The following is an 11,929-nucleotide window of genomic DNA, read 5'->3' as shown; positions in this document are numbered from 1 at the left end:
CACCACGACCTCGGGCGGGCGCGGAGCCAGGTGAGCGCTCACCTGGGGCCGGAGGGCGGGGCAATGGGGGCGGGCCTGGGGCGGCTGCCCCACCCGCGACGGGGCGGGGCGAGGGCGGCGGGGCCAATGGGACGGGGGGCTCGCCGCCCGGGCTGGGGAGCCTCCCAATCTCCTCCTTTCCCAGCGCCGCCTGCCCCGCCCCACCCGGGTTTAAAGTCCCGCGGGCGGGTGGTGGCGGAGCTGCGAGCTTGAGCGGCGCGAGGAGATGCTAGAGGGCGCCGCGCCGCCAGCACCATGCGCCCCCCGCCCGCGCTGGCCCTGGCCGGGCTCTGCCTGCTGGCGCTGCCCACCGCCGCCGCCGCCTCCTACTTCGGGTCAGTGCCCGCCGCGCCCCCCGCCCGCTCCCCAGCCTGCCTGCCTCTCCCTCCTCCGCTACAGCTGGGCCCATTTTTCCCTCCCGCTGTCCTTGGCCCCGCCGAGGTCTCGAACTCAGACCCTAGCCCGGCGAGACCCAGCCCACTTCGCAGTCGGAGTTCGTGCCCTGAGCTCGGTCTCTGGCTTCCCCGGCTCCGAATCCATCGCCCTGTTCAGTGTCCGAGTCTCTGGTCCCCTCCGCCGCCGCTCTCCTCATCCCGCCGGGTCTCGGACTCTGCGCACGCCTCGGACCCTGGCCCCGTCTGCCTTGGCCCCGCCCGTTCAGGCGCCAGTCCCGCTCTCTGATGCCCTCTCGGGATCCTCACGCCGGTGCCCCGTCTGCCGCCATCCTGGCCTCCGTCGAGCCGTCCTTGCCTCGGACTCCTTCCCCACCCTCCGCCTTCGCCCTGCGGAGCGGAGACCGAGAGGGCTGGGTGGATGGGTGGGACGGGCTGTTCCCGGTCTCGGGGCAGAGGATCGTGCGCGTCCAGGGAGAATGGGGTCCAGGGAGAATGGGGGAAGCCTCGGACCGTGAGAGCGCCAGCTGGAGACGCAGGAAGGAACCGTGCGCTGGGGAAATGCGACCACATCTCAGACCTGGCATGGGGTGATTTCTCAGGAGAACACTGGAAAGAGTGAGAGGGCCCACAGTGTGTGTGTGTGTGTGTGTGTGTGTGTGTGTGTGTACATGGCTGGAAAAGGAGGATCACAGTGGGGGGTGACACTGGGGAGAGAGACGGACAGGAACTATGAGGGGAATGTTTGGAGCAAAAGTTACAGGGCAGTTGTTTCCAAGTCCCTTCTTCTCTGACCCTGAATTGCAGGGATTTGGTGAGGGATGGGGGCAGGTATCATGGGTAAGAAGGCACCTTCCCACCCTCCACCCAAAGCCAACTCCAATATGTACAGCCTGTTACTTTAAGCCTTGCCTCCTTTTAAAATCTTCACCCCAAATCAATAGGAGGCTTACAGTCTGAGTATATACAGCAAAGGCAGGAAAACACCAAGCAAGTGACCTGCTAGAGGCTGCTTTGAAGAAGTAGCCAGGGAGAGGTGTGTAAAGGTCTGAGAAGTTCTGCACAGGTTGGAGTAAGGGCTGTGGGCTAATTTCCAGGTCATGACCCCTGGTGAAAACATGTCTGGGCTGTGGAGGAGGGTATCGTCCCAGACCCTAGCTCTGGGCTCAGCTTACTAATGACATAAGAAGACCACTAAGTCTCTGGGCCTCACTTTTTCCTTTTGTACAAAGAAGGGGCTGAACTTGATATGACTGATCCTTTTGCGATCCACCCCAACAGCAGTGCACAACTTGTTTGTTTCCCGAAGATTTCAGGTTTGAAGGAATGGTTGTTCCCTCGGCAGGCAGGATGTCGTCATCACTAGGGCACATACTCTGGGGTCAGTCTTGCCACTTGCTAGGTGTGCTCTTGGCCAAGTCACTTAACCTCTCTGTCTCTCAGTCTCTCAATCTGTAAAATGAAGATTACTGCCTATTTTATAAGAGGATTGAGCTAGTACATGTAAAGCACTTAGGACAGTGTCTAGCATGCAATAAGTGCTCAACTAATGCTAGTGACTTTTTTTTTTTTTTTTTTTTTTTAAGACAGAGTCTCCCTCTGTCACCCAGGCTGGAGTGCAGTGATGTGATCTTGGGTCACTGCAACCTCCATCTCCTGGGTTCAAGCGATTCTCCTGCCTCAGCCTCCTGAGTAGCTGGGACTATAGGAGCGTGCCACCATGCCCAGCTAATTTTTGTATTTTTAGTAGAGACAGTGTTTCACCATGTTGGCCAGGCTGGTCTAGAACTCCTGACCTCAATCTGCCCAGCTCAGCCTCCCAAAGTGCCGGGATTGCAGGCATGAGCCACCAGGCCTGGCTAGTTTGTTTTCATTAAGGAAACCAGGTATAGAATCTTGATGTCCTGGCCCTAACAGTTTTCTGAGCTGGAATGGAAAGGGATGGGACAAATGGTACCTATATCCTCTTATACACTGGCTCATTTCCACAATTCATTTGTTTGCTTGGTTTTTATGGTTGGAAATGGGGCAAGAGTCAGGTGAGATGAGAGGAGAGGGGTTCCAGGAGGACCACCCTAGCTGCTGTATGGGAAGGGAAAGGTGTTCTCAGCAGTGCATGGGGTTAGAATTTTGAGGGAACTGAGCATGGAGCAGCCTTGAAAATGACAGGTGAGATGGTCAAATAGGCCTGGGTTAGGGCTGAGAGGGATGAGTATCGGAGCCACCTCTTCCAGGTCAGGAGCCCAGCTGGAAAGAGCTGACAAAAGACACAAAAGCCACCACCATCCCAATCTGGGGAGCAGGACAGATGCTCAGAGAATCAGCTAAAACTGGGGCCTCGTGATGTTAAGTGTTTGGTCTCAGGGAAGAGACAGGATTCAGCCTGAGCTCTCAGTTAAGAAACCCTCTGGTGACTCAGACCAGGCTTCCCAGCTTCCCATCTGCATTCGCTGTCTGGGAGGAATCTGGTATCAGTCATCTACACTGTAGTGGGAAAGTGAGGCAAAGTGCTTCTTCCTCCGCAGTCATTTGCATTTGATTATAACACGAAGTGCTTTGGCATCCTGATAAGAGAATATGCAAACATCAGGAGGGCAGGTGAGGCCGATCTTCTTGGGCTCTTTGAAATCATAGAATCATAGACTTCAGAGCTGGAAGTGACCCCAGAAAGATCTCGGGTCCAAAACTGACTGCTTCAAGCAGCATGTATTATTATCCCAATTTTTCAGATGAGGCAACCCCCCAACCCCAAACCACAGTGAGCCAGCTGTTGGTTCTGCTGCTTTTGAGTGAGCCTAGAGCCTAATTCTGTTAATGGTGATAAAAAAAAAAAAAAAAACATAACTAGTATTGCAGTTTACAAATCACTTTTTTTCTTTTTTTGAGATGGAGTCTTGCTGCACCCAGGCTGGGTGCAGTGTCATGATCTCGGCTCACTGCAGCTGCCACCTCCTGGGCTCAAGCAATTCTCCTACCTCAGCCTTCCGAGAGCTAGGATTACTGGTGCCCCCTACCACACCCCGCTAATTTTTGTATTTTTAATAGAGATGGGGTTTCACCATGTTGGGCAGGCTGGTCTCGAACTCCTGACCTCAGGTGATCCACTTGCCTGGGCCTCCCAAAGTGCTGGGATTACAGGCATGAGCTACCATGCCCGGCCCAAATCACTTTCTCATACAGCCGCCTCTCTCATCTGATCCTCAGAGCCATTCCTCCAGAGCCACGTAGGATGGGTGTAAATAGTTCCCACAAGGAATCTGAAGGTCAGAAAGGTTCAGTCAGTCACCCAATGTCACACAGCGAATTGGTGGCGGAGGCTGAATAGAAACCATGTCCTGCTTCCAGTCTGGGCCCTTCAACCTACAGGGACAGCCTCCAGTGCTAAGACAGTATGATTCCCCCAGGGCAGCAGTGGCTGCAGAGAGGCCGCAGGGGGTGAGGGTGGAGGGAGCCTCCCCTCCCTGCTTAATTGACTCTTTTAGACCCTCTTGGCTGTAGTGAGATGGATAAGGCCACACATTCTTTTCTGTCCTCAGTAGTGAGACGGGATGGGATGCACTGACCCCTGCTAGACTGTCAGTTTGGCTCACAGAACAGCATGATGGCAGTGGGACAGGAGGCGGACCAGAGGTGAGGGGCCAAGCTAGTCCTGGCTTTGGGACACTCTCTGTGTTGTCCCTGATCAAGTCACTCATCTCCAAGGTCAGCAGCACCTGGAGGTGCTAAGGTTCCCTAATGCTAACAGGGCTGATCCTGGCTCTGGAAGTCTAGGATTGCTGAAGAGTTTTTATTTTGGCTTTGAATGCATAGGAATTCCACAAATGTTAACTTCAGTGATGTTGTATAAATGAAAATGCACTGCATTATGTGATGAGCTGGGCACAAGACAGGCCCAGTTACCCAATCCAGTCTATTTATTTATTTATTTAGAGACAGAGTCTCACTCCGTCACCCAGGCTGGAGTGCAATGGTGCGATCTCGGCTCATTGCAACCTCCACGTCCCAAGTTCAAGAGATTCTCCCGCCTCAGTTTCCCCAGTAGCTGAGATTACAGGCATGTGCCACCATGCCTGGCTAATTTTTGTATTTTTAGTAGAGACCATGTTGGTCAGGCTGGTCTGGAACTCCTGACCTCAAATGATCCACCCACCTCGGCCTCCCAAAGTGCTGAGCTTATAGGTGTGAGCCACCATGCCTGGCCCCCAATCCAGTCTTTAAGTTATCCCAATGGCGTTGTAACTAGAAATAGTTTCTGTGGATGCAAGTTTTTAAATCATAATTAACTTTGATGATGTGTCTTCAGTGTGTGACCTCTGCACTGGTTGAGTTTCTTTCCTCTCTAGGGACAGTACAGAGAAGTTTATAAAAGCCCAAGACAGTGAATCCCAGCTTTGCCTGTTGCTAACTGTGTGACTTTAGACAAATGTCTTAACCTTGCTGAGCTTTGGGTTATGAGAATACCCATCTGAGAGGCGAGGGTGAGGCTTAATTGAAACAATGAATGAAAGGGCTGGATAGGGTGTCTGGCACATACGTGCTAAGTGCTCAGTCCAGGCTCACTCTCAGTGGTTGCTGGGGTTCTAAACATCATCCCAGGTGGTGGAAGTGTCATTACTATAATTCCATTGGAGAAACAAAACATAATCTTTATTTTCCCCCCAAATCGTTGTTATATACAATGAAATGCATGCTTTTTCTTTTCCTTTTTTTTTTTTTTTTTTTTTTTTTTTTTTTTTTTTTTTTTTTTTTTTGAGATGGAGTCTCACTATGTCGCCCAGGCTGGAATGCAGTGGTGCAATCTCGGCTCACTGCAGCCTCCGCCTCCCGGTTCAAGAAATTCTCCTGCCTCAGCCTCTCAAGTAGATGGGATGACAAGTGTGCGCCACCATGCCCAGCTAATTTTTGTATTTTTAGTGAAGACATGGTTTCACCATGTTGGCCAAGCAGGTCTCAAACTCCTGACCTCAGGTGATCCAACCACCTCAGCCTCCCAAAGTGCTAGAATTATGGGCGTGCACCACCACAGCTGGCCAATACATGCATTTTAAATTGCACAGTATGGGTTTTAACAAATTATACACCTCTGTAACACATTTGTGGTGACTCCAATGACTACATGGAACATTTCTACCATCCTAAAGGATCCCTTGTTCCCCTTTGCAATCAACCCTCTCCCACCAGCTCACGGCTACTCCACTTCTCCACTTTCAGTCACTATGTGTTAGTTTTGCCTGTTCTGGAAATTTATATCATGAAATCATGAGTATATAGCCTCTTATGCTTGGATTATTTTGCTCAGCATAAAGCTTTTGAGATTCATCCATGTCATTGAATATAGCAATAGCGAATTCCTTTTTATGGCTGAGTATTCTTTTGTATGGCTATACCACAAATTATTTATCCATTCCCCACTTGATAGATATTTGGGTTATTTTGGCTGCGTGTGGTGGCTCATGCCTGTAATCCCAGCACTTTGGGAGGCCAAGACGGGCAGATCACTTGAGGTCAGGAGTTCGAGAGCAGCCTGGCCAACATGGTGAAAACCCATCTCTACTAAAAATACAAGAATCAGCTGGGTGTGGTGGTGGTGGTGCATGCCTCTAATCCCAGCTACTCAGGACGCTGAGGCAGGAGAATCACTTGAACCCAGGAGGCGGAGGTTGCAGTGAGCCGAGATCGTGCCACTGTTCTCCAGCCTGGGCAACAGAGCAAGACTCTGTCTCAAAAAAAAGAAAAAGATATTTGGGTTATTTGCAGTTTTGGACTATTCCAAATAAAGCTGGTATAAACATCCATGTACATCTCTTTTTGTGGGTGCATGTTTTCATTTCTCTTGAATAGCTGTCTAGGAGTGGATTGTTGGATCAGATCATTGATATATGCATAACTTATAGAATTGGCATTTTTCAGAGTGGTTTTACCATTTCACACAGTAATGTATGAGAGTTCCAGTTGCTCCATATTCTATGGTCAGCTATCCTGGGCTCAAGCAATTCTCCTGCCTCAGTTTTAACTTGTGGCTATTTTCGTAAGTATGTAGTAGTATCTCATTGTGGTTTTAATTTGTATTTCCCCATTGATGAATGGTGTGTTGAACATTTTCCCATGTGTATATTGGTCATTTGAATATCATTTCATTGGGTTATTTGTCTTCTTATTGAATTGTAAGAGTTCTTTATATATTTTGTTGTTGTTGTTGCTGTTGTTTGAGATGGAGTCTCACTCTGTATCCCAGGCTGGAGTACAATGGCATGATCTTGGCTAACTGCAACCTCCACCTCCTGGGTTCAAGCAATTCTTATGGTTCAGCCTCCCAAGTAGCTGGGACTACAGGCATGCGCCACCATGCTCAGCTAATTTTGGTATTTTTAGTAGAGATAAGGTTTCATCATGTTGGCCTGGCTGGTCTTGAACTCCTGACCTCAGGTGATCCGCCTGCCTCGGCCTCCCAAAGTGCTGGGATTATAGGCGGGAGCCACCACACCCAGCCAGTTTTAGCTTTTACTCTTAAGTCTATGGTTCATTTTGAGTTAACTAGTGTGTACAGCATGGAGAAAGGGGCAAGCTTATTATTTCGCAAATGAATGTCCACATGTTTCAGTGCCATTTGTTGAAATGATGATGTTTTCTCCACTGTCATCTTTGTTGCTCATCAATTGATTCAATATGTGTGGGCCTATTTCTGGACACTCTATTCTGTTTCATTTATCTATATGCCTATCCTTATGCCAATACTATACAAGCCTTGATTACTGTAGCCTTAAAAAATTTTTTCCCCAATAAGCCTTTTATATTCCTATACTACTATAGCTTTATGTAAGTCTTGAAACTAAGTACTATAAATTCTCTAACTGCACTATTTTTTCGAAATTGCATGGGCTATTCAGGGTCACTGTATTTAGGCATAGTAGTAGTATCTCGTCAATATCCACATGAAAGCCTCCTGGGATTTTCACTGGGATTGCATTGAATCTATACATCAATTCATGGAAGACTGACGTTCTGACAATATTGAGTCTGCTGATTTGCACACAGGCCATATCTTTCTATTTAAAGCTTTTGTAATTTCTCTCAGCAGTGTTTTCTAGTTTTCAGTGTGCAGGCATTGAAAATTGTAAAAAAGAAATTTTTCCTATGTGCTCTATGTATTTAGATAGTATTGTTTTTATTTTTAATAAAAATAAAAACACATTTTTAGAAATTGAATTGGGGCCTGAGAAAAACATAGTTGGAGGGAAGAAAAGGTAAAAGAAATTTTACTGCTTTAGGGGTGGTGGATTGAAAGCCAAACATCGCTGATAAGAATCATTGTGTTTTGGGAAGGAATTTAGGCCAGCTTGTCCCTGGCTGAGCTGTAACCCCTGAGGAGCTGGGCTCCAGAGTTGGGCTGAGAGTCATCCTAACCTCTTCAATGGATGCTGGTGGACTTTCTGTGGCTGAGGACGGGAAGGAGGAGAGGAGGGAAGCGGGGCCGGCAGACTCCCGGGCTGGAATCTCCTAAGGAAGAGAGGTCCTGGTGCCTTTGGGATTATGTGCTCAGGTGGAAGTTGGGCTCAAGAGGAGGTGGGCCAGGTGCTGTGAGGGTGACTCCCACCCTGGCATCAGCATGAGCAGGATGGGACATGGCCCAAGGCCCTGTTATAGTGTAAGGGGCACTGGGCTTGGGGTCACACAGATCAGAGTTCAAATCTCCATCTACCACTTACTGACTGACCCAGGGCAAGTCAGATAACCATTCTGACCCCAGTTTTCTCATCTGTAAAATGGGCTAATCTTGATCTCTTAGGCTTGTTGTAAGGGTTAAATGAATGTATATATAAGTATTAAAATTCTATCTCTATATAAGGATTCCAAGAAATCTAGTGATCTGCCCTACAGCGTCCCAAGTTAAGAAGAGTCTTTGGTGGTGACATCTGTTCCTTCTTCTCTGTGCCTGTATCCCAGCCACTGTACAATTCAGAACAAACCCAGCCTTTTCTGTGCTCAGCACTTTATGTGCATTACTTCACCTCACATTGTGGCAACCCAGGAGGTAGGTGCTGATATAATTCTCATTTATTTTAAAATTTCACTTTTTTTTTTTATTTTTAGAGGGATAGGTTCTTGCTCTGTCACCCAGACTGGAGTGCGATGGCTTGATCATAGCTCATTGCAGCCTCGAACTCCTGGCCTCAAGCAGTCCTCCTGCCTCTGCCTTCTGAGTAGCTGGGATTACAGGCCCAAGGCATCATACCTGGCCGGTTATCCTCATTTATAGGTGTGAGTGTTGGGGGGAAACTGTCAGAATCCAAGCCAACCTCTTCATCTCTGCTGTAGGCTGGCAGTGGAACCCCAACTGGAGGCCTGCCCCCTTAGGGCAGCTCTGTCCCTCTGAGCCCCGACCCTGTGGCCCAGGCCCTGCACTTCACGCATGTCCTGGGTATGTCTTGCCCTGTGTGTCTCAAACTCTTGGCTCATTAGCTAATTTTTCAGGTGCTCAGGTCTTCAATTCACTTGCAGTTTCCTTCAGGAGAGACCTCGGGGCCCTGCTATTGGCTGAGTCCCACAGTCCCTAGCGTTGCTCCCTGGTCTGCAGTAAATGTCTTGGTGGGCAGCGCCCTCTCCCTTTCACTGGCCCTTCCTTTCGCCTGGAATCTCCCTCTGTGCCCTGTCCCATTCACTCCTTCATCTTCTGCCTCCATGGGGCTCTCTGGGGCACATACTACCTCACCTAGGCCTGGCCAACTGGGAGCCATGGCCTGGCTTCTGTCAGGATAGGAACTGGACACAAAGCAGAGAGCAGAGACTTATCCCCATCAGACTCCAGAAATCAGCCACACCCACCACCTCATGGCATGCTGGTAGCAGCAGACATGAGCTGGGGGGATAGGGTGGCCTCTTCCACAGCCAGGCCCCTCATTGGAGAGATGAAGGCTGAAGAGGAGAGTGAAGAGTCTTAGAGCCAGAAAGACTTCAACTACCAAGCTCTGGTCAGTCCTGGAAACTTCCAAGAGGCTGGTTTTAGGGCAAGACCAAAGGGTTTGTTTTTCCTGATGTTACAATCCCTTTGAGGCCAGATGCTGTCAGAATTCAACATTTCTCTTTGAATTTTAGAAAAGTAGGCCGGGTGCGGTGGCTCATGCCTGTAATCCCAGCACTTTGGGAGGCTGAGGCAGGTGGATCACCTGAGGTCAGGAGTTTGAGACCAGCCTGGCCAACATGGTGAAACCCCGTCTCTACTAAAAATACAAAAATAGCTGGGCGTGGTGGCAGCCGCTTGTGATCCCAGCTACTTGGGAGGCTGAGGCAAGAGAATCGCTTGAACCTAGGAGGCGGAGTTTGCAGTGAGCTGAGATCACGCCATTGCACTGAAGCCTGGGCAACGAGAGTGAAACTCCATCTCAAAAAAAAAAAAAGAAAAGAGAAAGAAAAGTAGTATAGGAGGTAGGGGAGGCAGAAAAAAATAAAATTAAAAAATTAAAAGTATAGAAAGGTAATGTATTGTATATTCCGTGGCTAACAGCACCTCTGGCAAGATCTAGGGCAGCACCTGTAATCAGACTCTATTGATTTTGCAGGAAGACATCTATAGGTTGGGATAAACAAAGACCATAATATTCTCCCTGGTTCGGGTCAGGGCTTGCTACCATATGAGTTCACCACAATTGTTAAAAAAAAAACTTGTAGTTTTCTGAGTTTCCTGGAATTTGGAATTGTGGATAAAGGTTTGTGAACCTGTGGCAAACTTTGAGCCCAAGTCACCACGAGAGGTTGTGCAAGCTGAGTTTTCTTTTTGTTTTGTTTGTTTTTTTGAGATGGAGTCTTGCTCTGTTGCCCGGGCTAGAGTGCAGTGGCAGGATCTTGGCTCACTACAACCTCTGCCTCCGAGGTTCAAGCGATTCTCCTGCCTCAGTCTCCCGAGTAGCTAGGACAACAGGTGTCTGCCACCACACCTGGCTAATTTTTTGTATTTTTAGTAGAGATGGGGTTTCACCATGCTGGCCAGGCTGGTCTCAAACTCCTGACCTCAAGTGATCCGCCCACCTCGGCCTCCCAAAGTGATGGGATTACAAGCGTAAGCCACTGTGCACCCGGCCTAAGCTGAGTTTTAAGCAAAGACTCAGGCCAGTTGCTTGGCTGGTCCTCGCTGGGTGTCACCAGGCTACCCAAGCACAGATCTTCCCCAGGAACTGAGGTTCAGAGGGAATCGGCCTGGCTCTCATACCCCAAGGTACAGGGCCCCACAGGGGCTGAGGACCAGGGCTGGATGGCCCCGAGATCTGGCACTGGGGAGAGCATACACCAGCAATCAGTCGCAGGCTAGGGAGGGCATGGCCACAGGCAGCCTCCTCCAGAGCCACGCCCTCCCAAAGCCTACCCAGCCCCAGCTTGGGAAGGTTTGGCGGAGGGGCCTTAGGTGGTAGCTTCTGCAGCCAGAGAACAAGACCACAGCGAGGCCAGCAGGGTGGGACTGCAGGGAGGCTGAGGGACAGCCCTGAGCTGCACTCCTTGCGTGGGGTTAGACACCTAAGGGGCATAATATGCAGCCAGCAGGTGTCTGTAGAGCATCTGCTTGGGAGGAGCAGGCATCTGGACTGGGAAAGAATGGATCTCAGGGTATGAAAAACCATGGCCTCTGCCAAGGAGCTTACAGGATACAGCCTTGAAGAGGAAGAAAGAAGTGTCAGCCATGCAGAACTGATGGTACTATACACACAAAAGTGAGAGAAGACAAAGAAAGAGGATGGTTAGAGGGGGATGGGGCTGGCAAGTAAGGAGGGCTTCCTGGAGGAGGCAAACAAACATCACAGCATACTAGAGCTGTCTGGGACCTCAGGGTGATCAAGTGTTAAAAAAGGATGTGGCTATAAAAGTTCCAGGGGATCCATGAGGGCTTTTGGACTGAGAGAAGGTATCCCAAATAGAGGTTACAGCATGGAGGTCAGACTGAGTTAGACATGGCAGGGGACAAGGGAGAGACTAGCCTGGCTGGGGGGAGGGTCCTCTTACTCCAGCCCTGGCTGGCTCTGGGTTTAGGACAGTCCTAGTGGTTCTATTCCCAAGGAAGCCGCTCACAACTACATCCATCCCAGGGGGTGTCCTAGACTACTCTGGGGGTGGATCCTTGATCAGGCAGGGAGGTTCCTGCTGTCCCTACAGCTGGGCGGAGGGTGTGCGCCATCTGTGGGGCCTGCAGGAGAACAAGTGGAATCTGCAGCATGGGACATCTCTGCCTAGAGCCTGTGCAAACAATGGCACTGTCCTCATCATTGAGGGGGTCACACACAAGGCATTCCCCAGAGGCCTGGCCCTTCCAGGGCCCAAGCCCAGCCCGAGCCCGCCTGTGCATGGGAAGAGGGTGATCAGAGCCCAGGGTGCGTTCAAGAGCCTGTCAAGCTAGTTAGTTGGTCAACGCGTCATGGTTAAATAACTTGGCTGGAGTCACCCAGTACCCTGGTTGGGTAGGAACTTGCCACCAGGAGTGCGGTTTCAGCCATGATTTGACTTTCCCTGAACTT

The 11,929-nt window shown here is 49.9% G+C and overlaps 1 protein-coding gene across 1 annotated transcript in view; it reads left to right on the top strand.

Moving 5' to 3' along the window:
* The first annotated feature begins 238 nt into the window (after window positions 1-238).
* The window catches only part of WNT9B (Wnt family member 9B), a 34,086-nt gene continuing 22,395 nt past the window's right edge, over window positions 239-11,929 (top strand). Inside the window, exon 1 of the mRNA XM_032162630.1 lies at window positions 239-374. Within this exon, the coding sequence (XP_032018521.1) occupies window positions 295-374 (80 nt within the window). The 5' untranslated portion in view covers window positions 239-294. The remainder of the gene's footprint in view (window positions 375-11,929) is intronic.

The sequence above is a fragment of the Hylobates moloch genome, unplaced genomic scaffold, assembly GCF_009828535.3.
Source record: "Hylobates moloch isolate HMO894 unplaced genomic scaffold, HMol_V3 SCAFFOLD_10, whole genome shotgun sequence".
Classification (NCBI taxonomy): Eukaryota; Metazoa; Chordata; class Mammalia; order Primates; family Hylobatidae; genus Hylobates; species Hylobates moloch.
The sequence above is the reverse complement of the archived record's forward strand: the minus strand, read 5'-3'. Positions and strand labels throughout refer to the sequence as shown.